The following is a 25,915-nucleotide window of genomic DNA, read 5'->3' as shown; positions in this document are numbered from 1 at the left end:
TGTGTTTTTTTTTTTAATCATCCTTTGTTATCTGGGGTAGTAACAGGAGGCATCCATACCAGATTTGTGCTACAGCTTCACAGTGCATGGAATACCCGGTTACTTATCAAACTGACTTTGCAGTTTACAGCTTGGCAATGTGGAGAACTACTGGGCCAGTGTTAAGAAACAATTTAAAACAATGCAGGGCACAGCAGAAGACATGATACCATCGTACCTGGACACATTTAAAAGGTATGGCAGGAATTGTTGAGATGAATTTATAAATGTTCAGCATCAGATCACACAGCTGCGCAGGGGGTGGGTCCAGTGGCAGCAGGCAGGCAGACTGAAGAACGGCAACAAAACATATTTTAACCCCAAAGTCTCTTTTAAGAGGGACCCAAATCTTTTGTGAAAAGCTGAAAGTTTAAGAGATATTTTTTAAACTATTTATTTTCAAAATGGGATAGGGAGAAGCCGTAGTTCAGGGAGAAGGAACAGAGTGATCAGAATGGCGAGTTTTGAATTTATTTGAATACTTTTCCTTTTTTTCACTACTTTAATTAATCATTGGTCTCCGATTCAGATTCATTCAATATCTCATGTACACTTCGGTTTCCCAAAATTTCAACATTTACATAAATCTCGTCGGTCATGTTTATTGCGATAAATTCCAATATTTCTGCCATTCTTGTTTTTAAATTCTAGTGGTGTATGGGTATTTGCCAGTGATTTGCCCATTTTTGAAAAAAGTGTCGACCCATGGTGATATGCTGTAAAAAGTGTGATAGACAGAAAGAGAGAGGGACAGACAAAGGCAGGGTTCCTTCATATTCTCCAGATTCACATCCTCTCCATAACTTGTGCTGAAGAAAGTTTCATCACAATTGGATCAGCGTTCTAGGGATATATGTATCCACTCTATCCCTGCAGCCAAGCATTTTTTCCAGGATTATTCCAAGTTTCTGGAGGCATTATTTTCAGTGTAGATTTTAACAGAAGGTACAGGGATAGGCAGATCATGATAGTGAATGCATCAGACTTGACTGAGATCTGTGAATTGTGCTATGGAAGACACCTGAGGTCTCTGTCATGCTCCTGAAACCATTTGCACGCAATTCTGGAATGGTGGATGGCTGCATTATTATCTTCAAAGTAGTCATTGCTGTCATGGTACAAGTGATGCATTATTGGGTAGATCTGCAGCACATCCAGGGTGTACCAAGAGAACATGTCTGTGGTGATTTCTGTTTTAGTATTGTCCACTAGGGAAAGCACTTTCATTACATGTAATACCGTTTTACATATGGTGTTTCCTAGTGATGGCATTTGAGCTACAATAAGCAGATTCACTGTTCTGAAATGCACACACCCCTATACAGCAATGCTCTTGCAAAGGATAAAGTATTCATGGCACCAGCTTAACATAACAAAAAGTTTTCTTCACAAATACTTCATCTTCAAAGCCGTCTCCAAACTCCACCTAGAAATTTGCCTCGTTTGGACGAAAAGACTCAAAATTGACAACTTTATCATACTTGTCATAGACAAACACTACATATAGTGCCATTGCCACTCCACTTAACACAAAATATATTGACAGACTTCTCACTAATGCCCAGTATGTACAGGGGAACTATCCCTTCATTGTGACTCTTAACAGGTAGTTTGAAAGCTGTATGACAGCCAGGAAAGTCAGCCCCGGATTCACAGAGCCAGGAAACACAACACAAAAATCACTGTGGGTGGCTGTGCATTCTAATGCCATTCAAAAAACTCATCCACGTCAGGATCTCTGAAACAGCCAGGAATATTTGTTAAGATCTGAGAAATAAGGCAAAGCTTCCAGCATAAATATTGCCTTATATGAAAGGGTTCCTGACAGTCACATTAGAATGGGCCTGCTCATGAATTCAAAAACATTTGTGATTGCAGACTGCAGGTTACTGAATGTGTACATTGCTTATTATCAATGAAGGGTCAGTAATATGAACTATCGATACTAATGGAGACGAGGAAGGTGGGGTGGAGGAGATCTCAACCTACAAAAATACATTTTAAGAAAGGCAAGCCCCTTCATTGTAAAGTTACAATGTCCCACAATCAAGTACAATTTTACACTAAAATGATTCCTTGATCAATGTTTCTGCATTAATCAGACACTCTTATACTACAAGAAACAGGATCAGCTGTACATATTAATGTAATAATTAAAAGGAAAGAACACAATACATAGTTAATGTTGTAATCACATGTAATCTTATTAATTGTCTTTAATTGGAAGCCTTCCATACACAAAATGAGCAAAATAAGAAATGTGGTGTTTGATTGTCTGAGCGGCTTCAGGATTATAATACATTAATCAGACACACGAGCTTCCTCCCTCCTTGAAGCTTTCTGGCCACTCTGCCACTCGGTGAACTACACAGTCATCCTCCAGATGCTACTTACAGCAGCAGGGGGGTATGGATGCTAAGCTATGAGAAGCTAAACAAAAATGTAAGCAAAGGAAATAAACATCTCATCTAAAATTGTTTCATTTGTTTTCTATACTGGTAATGTTACAAGGAACACATAGAAAGCTAATATTAACACATGCTTATAAAACATTTTTAAAACCAAATATAACACAGCTCTTTTAACACTTTTGTGTTTTTTCTCAGAAAACAGTACAGCTGTGGATATAATGAAAAAAACTGCAAAAAAGCAGCATTTTCTGAAGCATGCTATTTGCCTGTCTTTTGATGCTACTGCATAAAATTTCTAGACATAGGAGGAGACACGGAGTCGGAAGTCTAGGGTGAAATAATACTAAACGAGTGCAATGCTGTTAGTTACTTTTTAGGGAATGCTTTGCGGCAGCAGTTTATCTTTGCGGTTCAGCCTTAGATGAATATGTAATTATCGGTGTTCCTGCATAAATTCGCACAAAGGGGGCAAAGAGGGTTCTCAATTTATTTTATTTTTTTTATTTAGTCGTTGCCAATTATTTTTATTATTTTCTCCCAATTTGGAATGGCTAATTTATTTTTGGCTCAGCTCACTGCTACCACCCCTGCGCTGACTCGGGAGGGCGATGACGAACACACGCTGTCCTCCGAAGCCTGTGCCGTCAGCCAACCGCTTTTTTTTCACACTGCGGACTCACCATGCAGCCACCCAAAAGCTACAGCGTCGGAGGACAACACAGCTCTCGGGCAGCTTACAGGCAAGCCCACAGGCGCTAGACTACAGGGGTCACTGGTGTGCGGTGAGCCGAGGACATCCTGGCCAACCTAACCCTCCCTCCCCGGGCGGCGCTCGGCCAATTGAGCGCTGCCCCCTGGAAGCTCCTGTCCTTGGTCAGCATAGGAATAGCCTGGACTCGAACTCGCAACGTCCAGACTACAGGGCACATTCTGCACTCCACACGGAGCACCTTTACTGGATGTGCCACTCAGGAGCCCCAGGGTTCTCAAATATTATAATGAGATGTACAAAAGCTGCCAGCAATTGCAACACTTACAATTGCATCAATTTGTTTAGAACTTTTGAAAGCACGTTTTAAACAGTCAGTATGAAAAAAACTACCCTCTAACCATGGCCACTGTGATTGCACATTGTCTTCAGCAAGAACGAGTGATTTTTAGGATGAGAAGAGAAAGGGTATTTCGTACCCACATTACCCTCATTGATTTAAATGAAGACTAAATTAAGCACAGTTACAAGCTTGGCAGCCACATAATTCTTCAGCTGCTGTCGGATTTAAAACTATTGTCCACCCTGCATTATCTTTCCTCTGGGTCCTTTCAGGGGACTGTGGCACCAGTTGCTGACATTTCCCATTCTGCTTTTTCTCGTGCGTTGCCAGTTGTGCTCCATGCATTTTTTAGGCTAACACCCAAATACCTATTTTTTCACTAAAAGCAGGGCGTACGTACAGCCTTGAAAACACATTTCTATTACATTTCTGGTTTCCCCAATGTGTTGAGAGCTATATAGACTGCACACATATGCCGCTAACCCCTCTAGCTCATTCTGAGCATCTCCATATAGGAAACACAGGTGGTTTCTAATTGTGCACAATTTAGCACTGCACCACTGACTAATTTAAATAAAAATTGACCTCATATATTTGGCTTATAGGCCACTCATGTTAATACAAATTAGTGGTATAATGCAAAATTTGTTGCTGGTCCCTTGAAATTTGTATTATTATTATTATTTATTTCTTAGCAGACGCCATTATCCAGAGCGACTTACAATTATTACAAGATATCACATTGTTTTTACATATAATTACCCATTTAAACAGTTGGGTTTTTACTCGAGCAATCTAGGTAAAGTACCTTGCTCAAGGGTACAGCAGCAGCGTCCCCCACCTGGGATTGAACCCACGACCCTCCGGTCCAGAGCCCTAACCACTACTCCACACTGCTATATTAATGAGAATTGACTGTCCTCCTGGAAGTATCAAGTGTCAATACGGCGCCATGATCAATTTTGTGTTCATTGTCTAGGCTACTAAGTAGGCCGTTAAAAACAATAATAATACTTTTTTTCAATTTTAAATAATGTTTTATTCACATTGTACATCTGTGTTACCGGTAGTCTACAGGGTAAAGTAAAAAGAAAGTGCACTAGGTATTCATTTGATTTTACTACTGTACTGTATGCTGTATAGGCCTACTGTACAAATTAAATTTTGAGAATGTAATGTGTAGTCTACACAAAACACATTAGTGTTATTTCATTATATAAATGTACTGTTTAGCGAGGGGCTACTCCATGATTATGAACAGCTTTTTGATAAAAACACATTTTATATTTGTATATGAAGGTGGGGGACCCCCTATAGAATCTGATGCGATTAAAATGACTTTCATTATTTCTCAATGCTAGAGATCTCACAAAGAGGACTCAACAAATATTTAAATTAATATATTGCAGCTCTCTTCATTAACATATTTTCTCTTAGTACATACAACAAAAAGTATACTTTGCAAATTGTCGCAACGAAAATGCAAATTGCGGTATGTTTGCGCTGCGACTGACCCATCTTGGTACATCTACCCCACAATGTAGGCCCTTAATTGTGAACCCAAATATACTGGAAAAAAGTGTCAATAAAACTTTAAGTACAGTGCCTTGCGAAAGTATTCGGCCCCCTTGAACTTTGCGACCTTTTGCCACATTTCAGGCTTCAAACATAAAGATATGAAACTGTAATTTTTTGTGAAGAATCAACAACAAGTGGGACACAATCATGAAGTGGAACGAAATTTATTGGATATTTCAAACTTTTTTAACAAATAAAAAACTGAAAAATTGGGCGTGCAAAATTATTCAGCCCCTTTACTTTCAGTGCAGCAAACTCTCTCCAGAAGTTCAGTGAGGATCTCTGAATGATCCAATGTTGACCTAAATGACTAATGATGATAAATAGAATCCACCTGTGTGTAATCAAGTCTCCGTATAAATGCACCTGCACTGTGATAGTCTCAGAGGTCCGTTTAAAGCGCAGAGAGCATCATGAAGAACAAGGAACACACCAGGCAGGTCCGAGATACTGTTGTGGAGAAGTTTAAAGCCGGATTTGGATACAAAAAGATTTCCCAAGCTTTAAACATCCCAAGGAGCACTGTGCAAGCGATAATATTGAAATGGAAGGAGTATCAGACCACTGCAAATCTACCAAGACCTGGCCGTCCCTCTAAACTTTCAGCTCATACAAGGAGAAGACTGATCAGAGATGCAGCCAAGAGGCCCATGATCACTCTGGATGAACTGCAGAGATCTACAGCTGAGGTGGGAGACTCTGTCCATAGGACAACAATCAGTCGTATACTGCACAAATCTGGCCTTTATGGAAGAGTGGCAAGAAGAAAGCCATTTCTTAAAGATATCCATAAAAAGTGTCGTTTACAGTTTGCCACAAGCCACCTGGGAGACACACCAAACATGTGGAAGAAGGTGCTCTGGTCAGATGAAACCAAAATCGAACTTTTTGGCAACAATGCAAAACGTTATGTTTGGCGTAAAAGCAACACAGCTCATCACCCTGAACACACCATCCCCACTGTCAAACATGGTGGTGGCAGCATCATGGTTTGGGCCTGCTTTTCTTCAGCAGGGACAGGGAAGATGGTTAAAATTGATGGGAAGATGGATGGAGCCAAATACAGGACCATTCTGGAAGAAAACCTGATGGAGTCTGCAAAAGACCTGAGACTGGGACGGAGATTTGTCTTCCAACAAGACAATGATCCAAAACATAAAGCAAAATCTACAATGGAATGGTTCACAAATAAACATATCCAGGTGTTAGAATGGCCAAGTCAAAGTCCAGACCTGAATCCAATCGAGAATCTGTGGAAAGAACTGAAAACTGCTGTTCACAAATGCTCTCCATCCAACCTCACTGAGCTCGAGCTGTTTTGCAAGGAGGAATGGGCAAAAATTTCAGTCTCTCGATGTGCAAAACTGATAGAGACATACCCCAAGCGACTTACAGCTGTAATCGCAGCAAAAGGTGGCGCTACAAAGTATTAACTTAAGGGGGCTGAATAATTTTGCACGCCCAATTTTTCAGTTTTTTATTTGTTAAAAAAGTTTGAAATATCCAATAAATTTCGTTCCACTTCATGATTGTGTCCCACTTGTTGTTGATTCTTCACAAAAAATTACAGTTTCATATCTTTATGTTTGAAGCCTGAAATGTGGCAAAAGGTCACAAAGTTCAAGGGGGCCGAATACTTTCGCAAGGCACTGTATATATAAATTTAGTGAGCCTAGTTTTTCTCTCAAATGTTCCCTCACCAACATCTCCCCACAAGAGCTCAGGAGAACTGAAGGTCAGTGGGTGTCCTCTAATTCCCAAGCCAATTGCTCCTTTAAAACCAGCCCTACAATGGATATCGGCAAGCTACCGCCCCCGGAGGACAAAGACCAGCCCTGCGAGTGTCTGCTATGAGTGGGGTCCTCTGGTGCTGCCTAACCTGGGGCAGCAGCAAAGCCAAAGAAACGCTCCCTGTTAGACTGACAACTTGACACAGCCAGGACACAAACCTGCGCTCCCCTGACTATGGCTCACCTTGCACATCACACAGCCATGCTTTTACCAGGTGAGCTATTCAGCCTTTAATTGCTGGCTGGCTTGAAATGTCTGAACTTGTCATGCTCCTTTCTGTGACATTGTAAACTGGGAAACATAGTATTGTTTGATTAAACATACCTTTGTAGGGCTATTTTAAAATGCTTTTTACAATAAAGTATACATTTACATTTGCCTAAAGTTCAGGAGCTCTACGGTGGATGTCGGCGAGCTACCGCCCCCTGGAGGACAAAGACTAGCCCTGCGAGTGTCTGCTATGAGCACACCAAGCATCTAGCCTGTGGGGTCCTCTCTAGCACGATCAGGAGAAACAGTGCCATCAATTTTGTCTCCCTAACCTGGGGAGCCCCAGAGCCAAAGCAACGCTCCTTGTTGAATACCCAGCGAAGACCGACAACTTCACACAGCAAGGACACAAACCTCCACTCCCATGACTGCATGGCTCACCCATAACTTCACGCAGCCGTGCCTTTACCAGGTGAGCTGGTGTCAGACTAAGGTGTAATAAAACAGCAAAACAAATACCATAACAGTGTAAATTAAAATGCACAGTGATATAACAAAAACGTTGCTTAAACACATACTGTTATTGTACCGAGCATGCAGAATGCAAAGCTGCTTGTCAAAACTTCTTTAAACTTCCATTCTATATGTCCATGGGTAAAGATTCAGAATTCATTCATTGACAATTGACATGTCTGAAAATTGATGTAAGAACACATTTGAGAGATATTTTGATACCGTATCTAGGAAATAAATTCATATTTTCAGAATGAAGAAAAGCCCAGTTAGTATCTGTACAAGAATTTACATTAAATTTGAACTGAAAAGTGCTATCTAATTTCAAGCTAGGCAAATAAACAGGATGTAATACTTTTGTAAAAGTGAACAGAAAAGCTGCTGTAGCTGAGTGGATAAATGGCACACCAACAAAATCAATAGGAAATTAAGATTAGATTCATTCTCACGGGTTAGTTGCAACCAGGAAAGCACAAGAAATATAAATGAAATATTGGTCCAACTTGAGCCACTGCCATCTGGCCAGGGAGAAGTGTAGACAAGTAAAAAGCATTGTGGATAGTTTTACAAGCACAATAATACTGCATTATTTTTATAGTGGGCGTGCTCATTATTTGTACAAGATAATACAATTAGCGGTAGCTGTAATAAGATGGGCCAGTCGCAGCGCAAACATACCGCAATTTGCATTTTCGTTGCAACATTTAGCAAGTATAAATTTTGTCGTATGTACTAAGAGAAAATATGGTAATGAAAAGACCCGCAATATACTAATTTTAATATTTCTTGCGTCGTCTTAGTGAGATCTCTATTGCGAGAGTCATACGACATTGTTCAAATAAATAGCGGGAGTTGAGTTTTGGTTTGCTGCAGCAGAGGGTGCCAGAAGGATAACATGCAAGGGTGCAAGAATCAAAATGACATTGTTTTTGTTAAATGTAAATGTTATCTGTACAATGTATATATATATATAATAACAGTATTAAAATATATATCATTGCAAGCGTTAGGGTTGAACTCATTGCCACAAAAGTGGCATTAGGGTTTTTAACCTTAACGCACAATTCCCACCCCCACACAAGCAGCCAAAGGAACCAGACAACACAAGCAACCGCAGACTGCTGACATCAGGTAAGACAAAGAACATGCAACTCTTTCCAGATGACACATCCGTCATCATGGTCCACCGATGCTGTAGCAATGATTATACATGTACACTTCAACGCATGCACACCCACTTCAGGCTGCAGAACCGTATCAACTTTACAAAAATACTTTTGCATTTTTTTTCCTTGCTTTATGAGGAGACTCTTTTTATTTTCATTATACAACTACACCACTTCTGTGGAGGTGTTCCATACATGACTTCTGCATTTTATGACATTTTATTAGACATGTTAATGCAAAGAGTACAAATTCAATAATTCTAGCAAAACAGAAAAAACAATGTTGATCTACATAGTTTTTAAAATCTATGATGCATAATTGTAAGGTAAGAAATGAAGTGTCTCTTAAGGTGGAATCACACGAGACAAGATAAGTGACTTAACGTAATGTAGTAGCCCTTTATGTCTGTTTAAACAGGTTTTAATGGACAAGACATAAGGTTAATTTCACAAGGTCTCAAAATGCCTCTTATGTTGTGTCCATAAAAACCTATTTAATTATCATCTATTAATTAAACATGTATAATGCAATCTTCATTAACAGTAACAAAAAAATTAATGAACATGAAACAAATGTACTTAACATATTGCTCATTTTTCACTAAAGTTAGAACTTTTTTAAGTGATTCTATTAAATGTAATGTTAAACTGCAGTTACAGTGTGATTTTACTGCAGTGGGAGTTAGACTGCAGTTCCAATGGAATTTTACCACATTGTCGTGTTAAACTGCAGTTACAATGATCATTTCAGTCTAGTGTAAAACTGCAGTTACAATGTGATTCTATTACAGGCTACTGTTAAACTGCAGTTGCAGTGTGTTTTTGTATTGCTTTTTTGGTGTTAACCTGCAGTTACAAAGTGATTCTATTAAATGTAATCTAAAACTGCACTTACAATGCAATCGATTCTGCATCTCTGCTGAACATGTCACAAGAAAATGTGTCTATTAAAGAGGGTAAGTTGCATTTTTTGTTTTGTTTTGTTATAAAGACACACTCTGCTGAGGTACCAGTGTTGCTAACAGGAAAAAAAAAAGTTTATTCCTTAACACTTTTCTTAATGAGACCATGTTCAAATGTAAAGGATTTAACTGACGAAAAGAATGAAGAAACTGACTTACAAGTAAAGACAGGCAATCAGCCTAGTGTTTTAATTTGGAATTTTAATTCGTGAAACGTGAGACAGTAATAAATCTCATAAGCAAAATTTTTTTTGTTTTCATTGAACAGAAACAAAAGCTTCACGCAGATTGTTTTAAATTTCCTGGGTGTATCAGAGCGCTAGCATTTAAGCAGGCTATACATTTGGTTAAAAACTGTGTTACATCGAATACCTTTTATCTGTGTAACATAATGAAATTGGAAATACGACCCCGTATTATCAGTAAGAGCTTCTCGATGAGTGATCCCAAGCGATATAACGGCAATCCAGCATTCATTTAATATATATATAGCAAGGGATTAAACATTTCACTAAGTTATTTATTGCTGCCCTCACATTAAGTGGCACTCCGCAGCCTCTGTGTACAGGATATATTTAAATGCTGATTCACCTTGCATTACTGACTGACACATTTTTTATTTTAGTTTTTACGACAAGTAAAATCGGATGCTCTGCTGCGTTTGTGAAAGTATTGTCACATTGTTCTAACAAAATACATATCAAGCCGTTTGGTATGCATTCGGGGAGCTGTAGTTCAAACAGGAGCGAGTGTCTCAGTGATTACATTGTTTACAGGCTCCCCCAGAACTCTTTGGAAGGCCATCTGGGTCAAAAACGTGTGCTGTTATTACATGTTTCAAATAAATTACTACGTGTAGTACTGCGTTACACTACGCGTTCTACTTTGTTAACTACATGTACTATTTTTACTACACATGCAAATTTGGCCTTTCTTTAGAAATGAAATAAGAGCAAATTAATTTAAAGAGCACTGTTATAAGAAATAGATGTCAAAAATGATTTATTTCAGCTTTTTTTTTTTTTGCAAAGCTCCAAAAATGCCAGTAACAATTGTGACATTTTAAAACATGCTTTTCAAGTTCTTAACAAAATGATGCAATTTTAAGTGTTGCAATTGCCTGCAGTTTTCGTACTTCTCATTATAATATTTGAAAACCCTCATGTGCACTATCTCTGCCCCCTTTTTGCAAATTTATGCAGGAACGCCCATAATTACATATTCATCTACGCTTGAACCGCAAACAGAAACTGCTGCTGCAAAGCATTCCCTAAAAAGACACAAATAGCATTGTACTTGTTTAATACATTTCACCAAGACTTGCAACTCATTTGAAACTGGTCCGCGACTATTGCGACAGGCGCAACACTTTAGTACACCTACCCCGTAGTATTTACAGATTTTTCTACAAATATATTTTCTCATTTGCTCAGTTTAATTGGCTGCCATGTTATTGCCATTTCTTTTTTTCCTGATTCTTCAGAAGTCAGCTGCAATAATTCGATGTATATTCAACCACAATGGAAATAAATCCTACTTTCCGATTGGCTGAGCGGGTATACGCAATCACGTATAGCATATTGAGCAGCAGAGCCATATCTCTCCACAAACCTAACAAAAACTTAATGGCTTCAAGTATTGAGGTTACACTCCATAAAGGGATCTCTGACTTTGCTTTCTGAAAATATAGTCCGTCAAATGTCCCACAAAAGTGCTTTCTGAATACCAGTCAAAGAAAACCATCATCTGTTTTGTTCTTCTGTGGTCCAACTCAATCCTTCTTTAACAATTTCAAACTCAACCCCTATTTCCAAGCAATTTCCCCACAACTGTGTTCAAATGCAATATTACTCTCCACATTGGAAAATGTATTACTTTTTAATTTCTTTTTTATTTAAAACATTTTTATAGAGCGCAGCAGACCACAAGTGGTTTCACAGTGCTATACATGACATGAATATACATAAAAAAAAAATTAAAAACACACAGCACACATACATATACAAAAAACAGCACACAGCATAAAGTATCAGTGTCAAAACATTTGACAGTACATTCTTCCGATTGAATTAGCATAACTTGTGAAATAAGAATGTTTTTAGTTTCTTCCTAAAAGGGGGAATTTCAGCAGGCAAAGCATTCTAAATCTGTGGCCCAAGGAACGAAAAAGCACGAGCTCCAAAACGTTTTTGATTAAAATGTGGCTGACACAGGGACATGGTGAGTGAGGACCTCAGACTCCTAATAGGATTATAAACCTGCAATTTCTCAGTCAGATAGTGAGGAAGTTGCTGATAAAGTGCTTTGTGAATTAACTCTTTGCGGTCCTATGTCGGACCTGGTCCAACATTGCAATTTTCCCTTTCCGGTCCAATGTCGGACCCTGTCCGACATCATCAGAAAGACGTAAAAAACAGGTCTTTAGTCGTTTTTTCTCCGGAAAAAGCAGAGAAAACCATTCAATGGCCGAATGAGACCGGTAGGAGCCGAGAGAAGCCGGAAAAAAGGGGCGGATCTGAGTATAAGAAGAACATAAGAACATAAGAAAGTTTACAAATGAGAGGAGGCCATTCAGTCCATTTTGCTCGTTTGGTTGTTAGTAGCTTATTGATCCCAGAATCTCATCAAGCAGCTTCTTGAAGGATCCCAGGGTGTCAGCTTCAACAACATTACTGGGGAGTTACTTTATCTAATCTCCATTTGTGACCCCTGGTCCTTGTTTCTTTTTTCAGGTCAAAGAAGTCCCCTGGGTCGACATTGTCTATACCTTTTAGGATTTTGAATGTTTGAATCAGATCGCCGCGTAGTCTTCTTTGTTCAAGACTGAATAGATTCAATTCTTTTAGCCTGTCTGCATACGACATGCGTTTTAAACCCGGGATAATTCTGGTTGCTCTTCTTTGCACTCTTTCTAGAGCAGCAATATCCTTTTTGTAACGAGGTGACCAGAAATGAACACAATATTCTAGGTGAGGTCTTACTAATGCATTGTAAAGTTTTAACATTACTTCCCTTGATTTAAATTCAACACTTCTCACAATATATCCGAGCATCTTAATGGCCTTTTTATAGCTTCCCCACATTGTCTAGATGAAGACATTTCTGAGTCAACATAAACTCCTAGGTCTTTTTCATAGTTCCCTTCTTCAATTTCAGTATCTCCCATATGATATTTATAATGCACATTTTTATTGCCTGCATGCAATACTTTACACTTTTCTCTATTAAATTTCATTTGCCATGTGTTTGCCCAGTTCTGAATGCTGTCTAGATCATTTTGAATGACCTTTGCTGCTGCAACAGTGTTTGCCACTCCTCCTATTTTTGTGTCGTCTGCAAATTTAACGAGTTTGCTTACTATACCAGAGTCTAAATCATTAATGTAGATTAGGAATAGCAGAGGACCTAATACTGATCCCTGTGGTACACCACTGGTTACCTCGCTCCATTTTGAGGTTTCTCCTCTAATCAGTACTTTCCGTTTTCTACATGTTAACCACTCCCTAATCCATGTGCATGGATTTCCTTGAATCCCTACTGCGTTCAGTTTGAGAATTAATCTTTTATGCAGGACTTTGTCAAAAGCTTTCTGGAAATCGAAATAAACCATGTCATATGCTTTGCAATTATCCATTTTCAATGTTGCATCCTCAAAAAAGTCAAGTAGGTTAGTTAGACACGATCTCCCTTTCCTAAAACCATGCTGACTGTCTCCCAGGATATTACCATATTGGTAATTTTCCATTTTGGATCTTATTATAGTTTCCATAAGTTTACATACAATAAAAGTCAGGCTTATTGGTCTGTAGTTACCTGGTTCGGTTTTGTCTCCCTTTTTGTGGATCGGTATTACGTTTGCAATTGTCCAGTCTGTCGGTACAACCCCTGTGTCAAGAGACTGTTGCCTGATCTTGGTTAGCGGTTTGTAAATAACTTCTTTCATTTCTTTGAGTACTAAGGGAGGATCTCATCCAGCCCAGGGGATTTGTTTATTTTAAGAGCTCCTAGTCCCTTTAACTCTTCTGCCTCTGTTATGCTAAAGTTATTTAAAATTGGATAGGAACAGGTCGACATGTGGGGCATGTTGTCCATGTCCTCCTTTGTAAAAACCTGTGAAAAGTAATCATTTAATATATTTGCTATTTTTTTTTCTTCATCTATGATTTTGCCATTTGTGTCTCTTAGACATTTAACCTCCTCTTTGAATGTTCTCTTGCTGTTATAATATTGGAAAAACATTTTGGAATTGGTTTTAGCCCCCTTAGCAATATTGATTTCTATCTCTCTCTTGGCCTTTCTAACTTCCTTTTTGACTTGTGTTTGCAGTTCCAAGTACTCTTTTTGTGTACCTTGTTTTTGGTCCCTTTTAAACGCTCTGTAAAGTGTCTTTTTTTGCTGAATATTTTCTTTAATTGATCTATTAAACCATTTTGGCCATTTTGTTTTAGCTTTAGATTTGTCTACTTTTGGGATGAAATTGTTTTGCGCCTCTAGTACTACATTTTTAAAAAAACAGCTATCCTTTTTCTGTGGATGTTTTCTCTATTTTACTCCAATCTACTTCTGTTAGTCTCTGTTTCATACCTACATTGTTTGCTTTTCTAAAATTGTAAACCTTAGCTTTAGTCATTACTTTTTGGGTTTTAAAAAATACTTCAAATGAGACCATGTTGTGGTCTGAGTTTGCCAATGGCTCTCTGACCTCTGTTTTAGTTATTCTGTCTTTGTTATTTGAATAGACTAAATCAAGGCATGCCTCCCCTCTAGTCGGTGCCTTGACAAATTGCATTAGGAAGCAGTCATTTGTCATTTCCACCATTTCAATTTCGTCCATCGTGCCCCCCATCAGGTTTTCCCATTTTATATGGGGGAAGTTGAAATCCCCCATTAGTATGACTTCTCCTTTTCTACATGCATTTCGAATGTCATTGTATAACAGATTATTTTGTTCAGCGTCTGAATTTGGTGGTTATAGCATGCTCCTTATTATGCCCTTTGAATTTTTGTCCATTATTCTAACCCATATTGATTCGGTGTTGTTTTCTTTGTCCAGATTTAACACCTGGGGTTCAAGACTTTTTCTTATGTATAGCACTACCCCTCCGCCGCTTCTGTTCTGCCTGTCTTTCCTATATAGTGTGTACCCATTAATATTATATTCGTCTCCATCACTCTCAGACAACCAAGTTTCTGTAACACCTATCACATCGTAGTTACTTGTTAGTGCAGTAGCTTCAAGTTCTAACATTTTGTTTCTGAAACTTCTAGCATTAAGATAAATACATTTAATAGTTGTCTTACCTGAGTTGTTGCCCTTGTTTTGATGTGGTCGCCCTTCTGTTTTTTTGGTTTCTCCCACCTTCCTTTCTAGTTTAAATGCTTCTGGACCTCCTCAAGGATCCTTTCTCCAAGTAGATTGGTTCCCTTTCTGTTTAAGTGCAGTCCGTCCCACCTATATAGATAGTCCTTGTTGTAGAATGTGCTCCAATGTTCAAGAAAGGTGAAGCCTTCCTGTGTGCACCACGATTTCAGCCATGCATTTTGATTTTGTATTTCCAGCTGTCCATATGGTCCTTTGCAAGGTGCCAGCAGTATCCCAGAAAATACCACAGTTTTGGTCTTGTCTTTTAATTTCCTTCCTAGCTCTCTGAATTTGTTTTGCAGGGATCTTGGTCTGTTTCTTCCAATGTTGTTTGTACCGATGTGGATGACTACTACCGGATCGTCTCCTGTTCGTTCTAGGAGCCTATCCACATTCTCAGTGATGTACTTGACAGAGGCTCCTGGAAGGCAGCACACTGTTATAGTAAGGGGGTCCAAACTGCGAACTGAACTTGCTGTGTTTCTCAATATGGAGTCCCCAATAATCATGACCTCCCTTCTTTTTGCTGCCTGGCCAGCACTGTTTATAGGGTCCTGGATGTTGTTTCTTTCATTCTCTTGTTGGTTTTGGTCATCTAAATGTTGAATTGGCTCACATTTGTTGGATGTCTGGATTTCTGGTGGTTGTGTTTGATGAAGTTTCTTTTTTTCCCTGCTTCTGCCTATCTGAATCCAGCTGTTTCGACTCTCTTCCATCTTCCTGGTGGTTTTCAGTCTGCTAGGGGTGCAGACTTCCATGAATTGTGGGTGTGTCAGGAAGTTTAGTTTAGCTTCTGCAGCTGTCAACCTGCTTTCAAACTGCTTCTAACTGCGTTGTACTTGTCCACTCGTACTTCTCCCACGATGTCGCTTCCACACGCAATACACTTAGATAACACGGACATAAACAAACAAGATAGCTGCTTCTGCATCCAGCACTCAAAAGAATATCACAGACATTTGCAGAGCTTTTTGAAATGTTATAATAATAAAATAATGACTTGGATCTCATTAATGACGAGTTTGGTGATAAAACGAGTGATCGGGAGATGATTTATCGGTATGCACTACTATGAAGAAAAATACAGCGAACAAGGGGTGGGGTGGGGCTGGAGATGCAATACTGAGTGTCCTGCTGATATGCAGTGCCTTTTAAACCTGTTTTACTGTGAAAAAAATACTTTTAAACAGCGCGTCTAAAATAAACTGCGCATGTGTAAATAAATTGCACCTGACGCACCTGAGACGCGCTGAATAAATGGACCGCAAAGGGTTAAGCACAGTAATTTGAATTGTGCATGAAGCTCAATTGGGAGCCAATGTAAATCCAGTAAAATTTGGGAAGTTGGGTCCCGACAGGATCGACCAATCAAGAATCGAACTGAGGCATTCTGAATGCCCTGGAGCGGTCTGGTATGACACCGAGGCAGACTCACATACAGGGCGTTGCCATAGTCGAGACGAGATGTTACAAGGGCATTCAGAACAGTAGCATAGTCTCTGTCAGAGAGAAATGATTTAATCTCTTTGATTGTCCGTAGCCGGAACATGCAAGTTTTTACTACTTGTTTTATGTGAGGCAGAAATGACAGAGAATTGTCCAACACTAGACCCAGACTCCTAGTCCTATTCACTAATAGGGGAAAAGTTCAATTGACAGTTAATGACAATGCCATATGCCTCAGATCGCCAAGTTTAGCCTCTGACCCAACCAGAAAGTACTCTGTTTTGTCAGGGTTAAGTTTCAACCAATTGCCAGACACCTGGCTATTAATATCAGACAGACAAGCGGACAGAGTACTAACCCTTTGAGTAGTACGAACTTACCGGTACATTCACTGCTCTCTGGTCCCCAGGGAGTATGAATGTACCAGTACGTTCTGCAACTTAAACCTTAAATTAACAAAACTTCTGATAACAAGATATTGTAACACTAGGTTTCTGTAACACCTTTTATTGGTCTCTTGCACCCTCTGTTAGATATTGACTGAATTACATACAATAAACCATCACAAGTCAGCGACGTCTGTAAACTGGCAAAAACTGCTCAGTGAGAAAGAGGTATTAGAAATAATACTGAATTCATATTCCGATTTAAATTCAAATACATACAATTCTTCCACTGAATCGGATGTCAGCGAGTGTGCCAGTGAAGACATAAGTGAAGAATATTTACCATCAACATCAAGTGACAGGCGTTCAGTGAAGTGGCGGAACCAAGCTCTGTGCATTTCTCCATGCTTCAAGGAGTATCATACGCTGAAGCATTAGACACTCTCACTCCCTCCGCCCCCACAACCTGTTTACCCGGATATGATTTATTCGTGTCTCTCTCTCTCTCTCTCTCTCTCTCTCTCTCTCTCTCTCTCTCTCTCTCTCTCTCTCTCTCTCTCTAGTTCAGCCCTTTTTTTGTTAGGATGTGTTGTTGTGGTTGTTCCAACCTGTTTTTTATTGTTTTTCATTTATTTTTATTGTCTACTATTGTCTGTTAGTTTCTAGCCAAAACCTTTCCCTATGACAAAATAAAACATAATTATTTGTTTTATTTATTTACGGTAAAAATGATTTGTCTGTATGTCATCAGTGTTCATTACATACATACAAACATATAGCTTTCAGCTTATTTGTATGCTGTACTTGTAATAACCAAGCAATATGTAATATCCTGCTCCACCCTCTGTGGTCTATTGCTTCAAAGGCCGCTGAAAGGTCTAACAGGATTAAAATGGACGAACCCCCTTTATCTAGCATGCTAAGTAACTCATCAACAACACACAATGTAGCTGTCTCAGTACTATGGAAGGGTCAGAATCCAGACTGATTAGTGTCAAGGAGTCCACAGGAGGACAAATGTTCTTGTAGCTGCTGAGCAGCATGTTTTTCAATGAGTTTGCCTAAAAATGGAAGATTTGATATGTGTCAATAATTATTAAACGCATTATGGTCCAGATTAGCTTTCTTTAACAATGAGGAAACTGATGCAAGTTTCAAGTTCTGAGGGAAGGAGCCCTGAGAAAATGATTGATTAATGACTTTTTGCAGAAAAGAATAGCTCTGTTTCACCAGTACGGAAGGACGCAGGTCGCTGTCACAGAAAGTAGGCTTCATCTTAGCAAGGTTTGTTATGAGCTCAGACAAAGTAACTTGTCTGAAGTTGTGCAGAGACTGAGACTGTGGAGCTCTCTCCTGAAAAGGGGGCTTGAACAGAGGTGCTGGAAATGGACATTCTAAGATCTTGTATTTTGTTGTCAAGAAATGAAAGAAAGGCATGACAAATTACCGCTTGGTGAAATTGTTTCCTGATCAATTTCAGAGTGACTTTGTCAGCTAATAGATTTGTTTTATGCCAATGGTGCTCATCCGAGTGTACTTGTCTATTAAAAATAATCAGGTTTTGTGTGAACCAGAGTTTAGGGAGAGAAACCTGGGACAAATCCACTTTTTGGGAGCATTGGTAAGTGAAGAGTGTGGTGGAGTGTCCCGCCCCTATTTATTATTATTTGTATTTGTTTGCGGCATGGATAAAAGCGCCGCATCTTTTCTTATTGTTTTATAATTTAAAACCCTGTGAGGATGCGTGGCTGATCAGCTACTGATTATTTAACTAGCTGACAGTCACGCATCCTTACCAAACGCGTGCAGGCTGTGGCCGAGGGGTAATAAGATAATTAACAGCTAGTTAACCCCTCGGCCAGAGTATAAGAACCTGCAGCTGTCAGTGCTGCGGGGTTGGGTGTACAGAGAGGAGGTACGGGGAGATAGAGAGGAGACTTTAAAATAACAATTACTAAAACGTCCTGGATTAGCCAGCACGACACTTACTTGTTTCTGTTTATTTGTTTGGCCCTCGTGCCCTTTGGTTTCTGTTTTGTTGTTTTGTTTAAATCTTTTTTTTTTGTTTATTTATTTATTAAACACGCTGAGTGCTGTAGCATCCAGCTTCACCCACCCATCCATTGTTTTGGTTCAGTTACTTCCTGGTCCGTGACATCACCACACCTCACCACTGCAAGCCATCCTGCCACAAGAGTTATACAAATTAACTAACTCGGCAAGCTGCAGTGTGGAATGAACAGCAAGCTGTAGTGTGGAATCAACAGCCCTCAGTTCCTCCTGCAAAAATGGTGTCATGTTCTCTGCAGTTAATGGTTTCATACGTCTAATTAGAATTTTTTCTTTATTAGCATGATGACTACGACCATAATACACATTTTAATTACCTGATTTAAGAGATGTGTTTAATTATTAGCACATTTGTACTTTATTATTTACTTTAACAATTAAAAGGTCACAATTTCACACGTATAAGCTACCTGGCTTGGATTACTATTGTAGAAATAATTATTAGCAACCATATTTAGTCCCGCATTTATTCTTAGATTTTTATGCAAGACTAAACAAATAAAGTATATTTCTTGCAAGACAATAAAATTTAAGCTGCATGCTCGTCTGTATGGTTTAGGAATTTCAAGATGCCACACAAATAATTATCCTTTTATTTTATCTTTATACTTGTCGCCGGGATTCCTCTTATGCACAGTAAAATATTACTTCAATACTGAAGTTCATATCTGAACTCAAACTGATGTTTAACTGTATTTCCATTTCTGGCCAGCGTTCTACCTTGTTTGTTTGTTTGAAAGACGTACAGCTCATATCAAATATTCCAACATCCCAAGATTCTAGTGCCTCAACTTGCTATGGGTAGTGTAGGGCAGTTAACTCACAGTCAAACCTGACTTTTGTGCCTAAAGGAAGAGAATGGAAGCAACATTCCACTTGTAGTATAATCCGAGTTAAAGCTACAGTGTAAGACACCAAAGTCAGGTAACTGTTAGGTGTTTTAACTTTGTTTCCACTATTTGTCTAAGTTTGTATGCTTGTTACTGACACTTGATATACCCGTTACAATTGGAAAAGACCACTGATTCGTTAATTCATAATAAGTGCTGTGAATGTCATTTAGATAAAAGCAATACTTACAGGAACTCATTTCTGGGTATCATGGAGACAACAAACTAAATCCAATATGAAGATAAGAGCAAGCAGATTCAGTGTAGAGAGCTCAATGCAATATTTGAGATAACACAAAGCACATAATTGAACTTGTACTGTTAATTCTGCACTAGGAAAGCATTGTATATGAAGGATATATAATCAAATACATGCCTTTTACAAATATACAAATGACAGTATTGTATAGGGTAAATAAGCATTGACTGGAACCTAGTGGCTCACGCTTGTGTTTACAGGTGGCAATGCTCTTGTAATGACACCATTAAACCTGTCTACAGGAGCATATACATTTTAGATATAGACCTTATGAAGTAAGTATTGACTAAATTTTACAAAGCATGAGTACACATACAAATAAGCCTTCTCGTGAATGGAATAAGACACTCTGAGATTGGTTAACCACTCTCTTTCTGAAGTCCATAAGCAATTTCGTGAGCTAGCTAGAAGCCACTTCTTCTTCATCATCATCATCATGAAATTGTAAATATTAATATAAAGCTTATTGCATATTGGACCCTGGCTGAGTCAATCAAATTGTCAATTTAAACAAAAAGCTTACTCTCTTATATAATTATAATGATATGCTTTCTTCTTTGTGGAGTCCTTATTTAAACACAGCTTTTATAAAGTTCATAGCATTTCCACAGTACAGGTAGAACACTAATAGCAAAGACCTGCAGTGCATTAACTTCCAATAAAAGGACTGACAATGAGGTCAATACCAGTAAATTATTTTCAGCTGCAAATCAGAGACCAGAATGTATGTCTACAAAGGAAGTATGAACCTACTCTACGCTTCCCAGGCTCAATTTAACCCTCTACTGACACATTGCCTATAGGTATTTGAGAGTTTGATAGTTTGAAAGTTCAGTTGCATCTGATTACAGCACTGATTCCTGTGTGAGAGGAAGCCATTCGTCCCATCGTTGCATGTCCCATTACTAAAAGCTAATTGATCCAAGAACAGCTTGGCTCTTGAAGAATACTAATGAACCAGCAGCTAAAAAATGCTTGGTAATACACTCCATAAATACATACCTCCTATTCTCTGTCTACTTGCAAATGTGTCATCTGGTCCTGATCCAGATTTGAAATAGTTACTGAGGGTGACTGTCGATCCCTTTCATGATTATAAAAACTTTGATCAAGTCCTCCTGTAGCCTTCTGTTTTCTTGGCTCAATAGGTTAAATTCCCTTAACCTATCCGTATAACCTTCCAATATTTAATGAGGACCAGCAGAATATTTAAAATGTATTCATTTTTACATATAAAATCCCATATATTATAGATATTATATTACCTGTCTCTGATGCCACAAATGTCAATTTGCAGGTCACTGTGATTTCCCAGCAGGCCTTGTTGCACTTGGATGAGATTCATTGGCTGGTTGTTAATGAATATCAGACGCATGCAGCCCTGGAAAGCAAGCGTTGGGTTTTTGCAGCCAAGGTTGTTCATGGTAGAAGGGCATCCTGGGAAGGGATATAAACCAAGAATGAAGTGTTAAATATCCAGGTTATTGGATTGCTCAAAGGCTTGGGTTCGAGATAAATTGTAATGATTGGAACCTCATCATTACCTTGGAGAGAAGGGAAAAAGGAAATGGGGTTCCTGTGTATTGACAGCTGCATCAGAGACTAAACACTAGAACCGCCATGCAGGTCAGTTTGACCCATTTTGCATTTAAAATGTTAATTACTCTTCCGTTGTAAATCGTATATATATATATATATATATATATATATATGTTATACCTAGACCCGCCACGTGGGTCAATGTGACCCATGCATTACAATACATGTCTTTTTTTAATATAACGTAAGATATTCTACTTTTTTTGTAAATGCAGCAAACAAGACACGCCCCCTCCTCCTAGCACAGATGTTTTTTTTTATTTCAAGCCTTTTTTTGTTTGTAGACTGACTATGAGACAGTGATTGCTATGATTGTGGATTTGTCAAGATGCCAACTCAGTGAAAGCCTAGTTGCTTATTTTTCAATGTACCTGGAGACAACAATCCTTGGTTTTGTTCCACAAGTGCAACTGGGAATATATCAGAAGGAAATATTTAATCTTGAAAGTAGTCATTTTGATTGGAATACGGCAAGCTGCACTCAGATGCATACAGCAAACTGAAATGACAGGTAGGATAACAACTTATGTGCCTAATATGAAACATATGTAATATATTCGTTTTTTATATTACTTTTAGAAAAAAAAACATTTCGATTTTACAGGTTTGTATGTACCAGTTTACATGTGTTTACACAATAGTGTTCAATGGAACTGCGTCTGTGTTTATAAGACACGTACGCTCCTCCATAGAGCACAATGCAGCCAGTGGCGATGCGTAGGGGGGGCACGCCTGGTCATGTGCCCCCCCAGATTTCTGCCAGGCAGTGGCTTAGCCACTGCGTTAGGATCGTTCACACTGGAACATGTGTAAGAAATAAAGAAATTGCAATATTGTTATATTTTCCTATTATAGTCTATCTGTGTGTTCACACAGGACGCGGGGCGGACGTGGCACGGGTGGCGCTGATTTTTCTTTTCGCTCACGGAGCGAACTTTTTACCAATGAGAATACATAAGCAAGCTGCACTCGCTCAACCCCACACACAGTTGCATGTAACATATAGGCTATGATTACTGTATATGCTATGTAGCCTAGCTACTACACACATCGATGGGGTAGAGGACATCTACTATGTATTAGTAACCTATGTATTTACGTGGAATGCACTCGCCTCTCGACATATCTTACTGCCAGCTGACCTCTCCAGCGGCCAGCCTACTAAAATTATCATTTTTTATGGCTTGTGCAGCCAGCTTCATCAAGGGACGGTAACCAAGTCCATCCAGGTCTTGGAGATGAAGCGGTAAATGTACAACCTATTATTAATTGAATAACTAAAGAAATAAATCTGAATGAAAACAGTTCTGGACGCTGCTGAGAGAGAAACGGCAAAAATGTTTCAATTCCTGAGATCGGTTACATATTAGTTTTCATTCTCATTATTTGTTTAGGCTACAGCGCGTCTGTCAGCTCAACAAAGCCTGATAGGCCAGCAAATGTCAGTGCAGTGTGATACCATACAAATGAGTGGTCTGGATTTGCTGTCAATCAACCAATGTTTTTTGTTGGATCAGCTGTTCGTACATTTTTTTTTTAAGGTGCTGTAGTTATACAATGTAGTTAATGCAACTGTGTGCACTCCTCCCCCGAACCTCCAGAAGATTAGGTATCACCGGCAGTCCTGCGTCAGTCAAACGGTAATTAAATTAGTCAGGATTTGTGAAATTAAATAAAATGGTTTGCTTTGCTTTCAACACAAAATCTTATTAAATTATATATAGTTATTTTTTATTTATTATCATAATGTGAAATTGAAATCTGATGCGCATGTTAAAAGTTCAAGTCCTTTGCTTTTTATTTCCTTTTTTGTTTTTAATCGGAAGTGTTCTAAACTGAATTTTTTTTTTTGCACAAGAGTGTATTTGGTTACTGGATCTTCTGTAAAAAAAAAAAAAAAGATTGTTCTTTTTTTTTTTAAATAAAACGTCAATGCACTAATAAGAAATCAGGTTGCCATTTGCACCACTGTGACTACTCACCTTAAAGAAGTTACCATTTCCAAACTCTCCCGAAAACAAATCCTGGCTACGCCACTGTTGCCAGGGTTTATTATTTAAAAATACGTAAGTGCGCAGTTTATTTCTAACTTTCAAAACTTAATAACATAACCAAAGAGTGTCTAAGACCCTTCACCGTTATATTTGTTCTCGTGTGTGACTTTCACTTTTTCAGTCAGCGAAAATGTGCTAAAAACTGAGTGAATTTGAGCTCCGTTAAAATGGCAAAAAGACAGCTATGTTTGGAGTTTTTCTACAACAAAAAAGCTAAACCACCAATGCCAGAGACATCAACAGAAACTGAACCTGACTCTTCTGTAGTTCAGAATGTTATTAACAGCATGAGAGTGTGACGATCCTTCCATTTCAAACGCTCAGGTTAGTGCAGGTGCAGCTGTCTGTCGATAAGAGACCCTTGCCTGTAAAGTGTTGTTTGCAGCTCTCTTGATTGTGACAATCTGGCGGAGAACTGTTTGTGTTGAAATATCTGGTAATGTTAGAAAGCTAGCTTAATGTTTACATAAAAATGGTTAAAATCGGGCATCGTGAATGTAGCCATACCGGAAGTAGTGTTATATTTTCTTTTTATGTAGTATTAGAAACAATGATTTCGGTTTTATAGTTTTGTGTGTACACAAAATGATTTAGACAGCATTCAGAACTGGGCAGACACATGGCAAATGACATTTAACAGAGAAAAGTGTGAAGTATTGCACACAGGCAATAAAAATGTGCATTATAAATATCATATGGGAGATACTGAAATTGAAGAAGGGATCTATGAAAAAAGACCTAGGAGTTTATGTTGACTCAGAAATGTCTTCATCTAGACAATGTGGGGAAGCTATAAAAAAGGCCAACAAGATGCTCGGATATATTGTGAGAAGTGTTGAATTTAAATCAAGGGAAGTAATGTTAAAACTTTACAATGCATTAGTAAGACCTCACCTAGAATATTGTGTTCAATTCTGGTCACCTCGTTACAAAAAGGATATTGCTGCTCTAGAAAGAGTGCAAAGAAGAGCAACCAGAATTATCCCGGGTTTAAAAGGCATGTCGTATGCAGACAGGCTAAAAGAATTGAATCTATTCAGTCTTGAATGCGGCGATCAGATTCAAACATTCAGAATCCTAAAAGGTATAGACAATGTCGACCCAGGGGACTTTTTTGACCTGAAAAAAGAAACAAGGACCAGGGGTCACAAATGGAGATTAGATAAAGGGGCATTCAGAACAGAAAATAGGAGGCACTTTTTTACACAGGGAATTGTGAGGGTCTGGAACCAACTCCCCAGTAATGTTGTTGAAGCCGACACCCTGGGATCCTTCAAGAAGCTGCTTGATGAGATTCTGGGATCAATAAGCTACTAACAACCAAACGAGCAAGATGGGCTGAATGGCCTCTTCTCGTTTGTAAACTTTCTTATGTTCTTATGTTCTTATACCCGTTTACACCTGTACACAGGTATATATACATACCCATTTCTTTTGAAATGTATCTTTTATTATATTTTTTCACTGTTTGTAGTTGTTCTTTGCACTCTTTGTAGTTGTTCTGTATATGCCCTCATTTTGAAAACAAAGCCTTTTGTGTTTAATTTTCCATTTAAATACAGTGTTTCTGCAATGCAAATGTTAGACATGATGTTCATGAATAAAACTTTTCAGTTGTATCCGATAGTATGTCTTTCATTTTCATAATGAAGCAGTTTAATAATGTATGGGTCAAAGTGACCCACTTGGCGGGTCTAATGTTAAATAGACAACTGTGGGGGGATCACGTGACGCTTAAACTGAGTGGTGTGAAAGAGACGAGCTCCGCATAACCTGATCATATTTTGCCACCATTTGACCCCCTCTTGTTCTACTTCGCCAGTAACAAATACTAAACCTTCAGTAACAATGTCCCTGGATGAATATTGGACGAATTCGACCGAGATAACCACAAAATCAACGAAGAAAAATCCCAAAACCAGGAGTGCTACTCGACATGATGACGGTCAACTTGGCGACCACTGTTGTATACCTGAAGCCTTTATCTCGCAGATAGTTCAAGATGTCCCTACATGAATCGAAAGTATACTGGATACAAAGCTTGAACGAATTATCAGCTCAGTCGACACTCTAACCCTTTGCGGTCCATTGTCGGACTGGGTCCGACATCATTATAGCAACGCAATA

At 38.7% G+C, this 25,915-nt stretch overlaps 1 protein-coding gene across 2 annotated transcripts in view; it reads right to left on the bottom strand.

Annotated features, from left to right (window-relative positions):
• The window catches only part of LOC117427084 (contactin-associated protein-like 5), a 400,337-nt gene that overhangs the window by 164,834 nt on the left and 209,588 nt on the right, over positions 1 to 25,915 (bottom strand). For both annotated transcript variants that reach the window (XM_034045447.3, XM_034045448.3), the window contains exon 10: positions 21,401 to 21,572. In XM_034045447.3, the coding sequence (XP_033901338.3) occupies positions 21,401 to 21,572 (172 nt within the window). The remainder of the gene's footprint in view (positions 1 to 21,400; positions 21,573 to 25,915) is intronic.

Source organism: Acipenser ruthenus, chromosome 11, assembly GCF_902713425.1.
Source record: "Acipenser ruthenus chromosome 11, fAciRut3.2 maternal haplotype, whole genome shotgun sequence".
Taxonomy (NCBI): domain Eukaryota; kingdom Metazoa; phylum Chordata; class Actinopteri; order Acipenseriformes; family Acipenseridae; genus Acipenser; species Acipenser ruthenus.
Note: the sequence above shows the minus strand (reverse complement) of the source record. Positions and strands in the feature narration are given on the sequence as shown.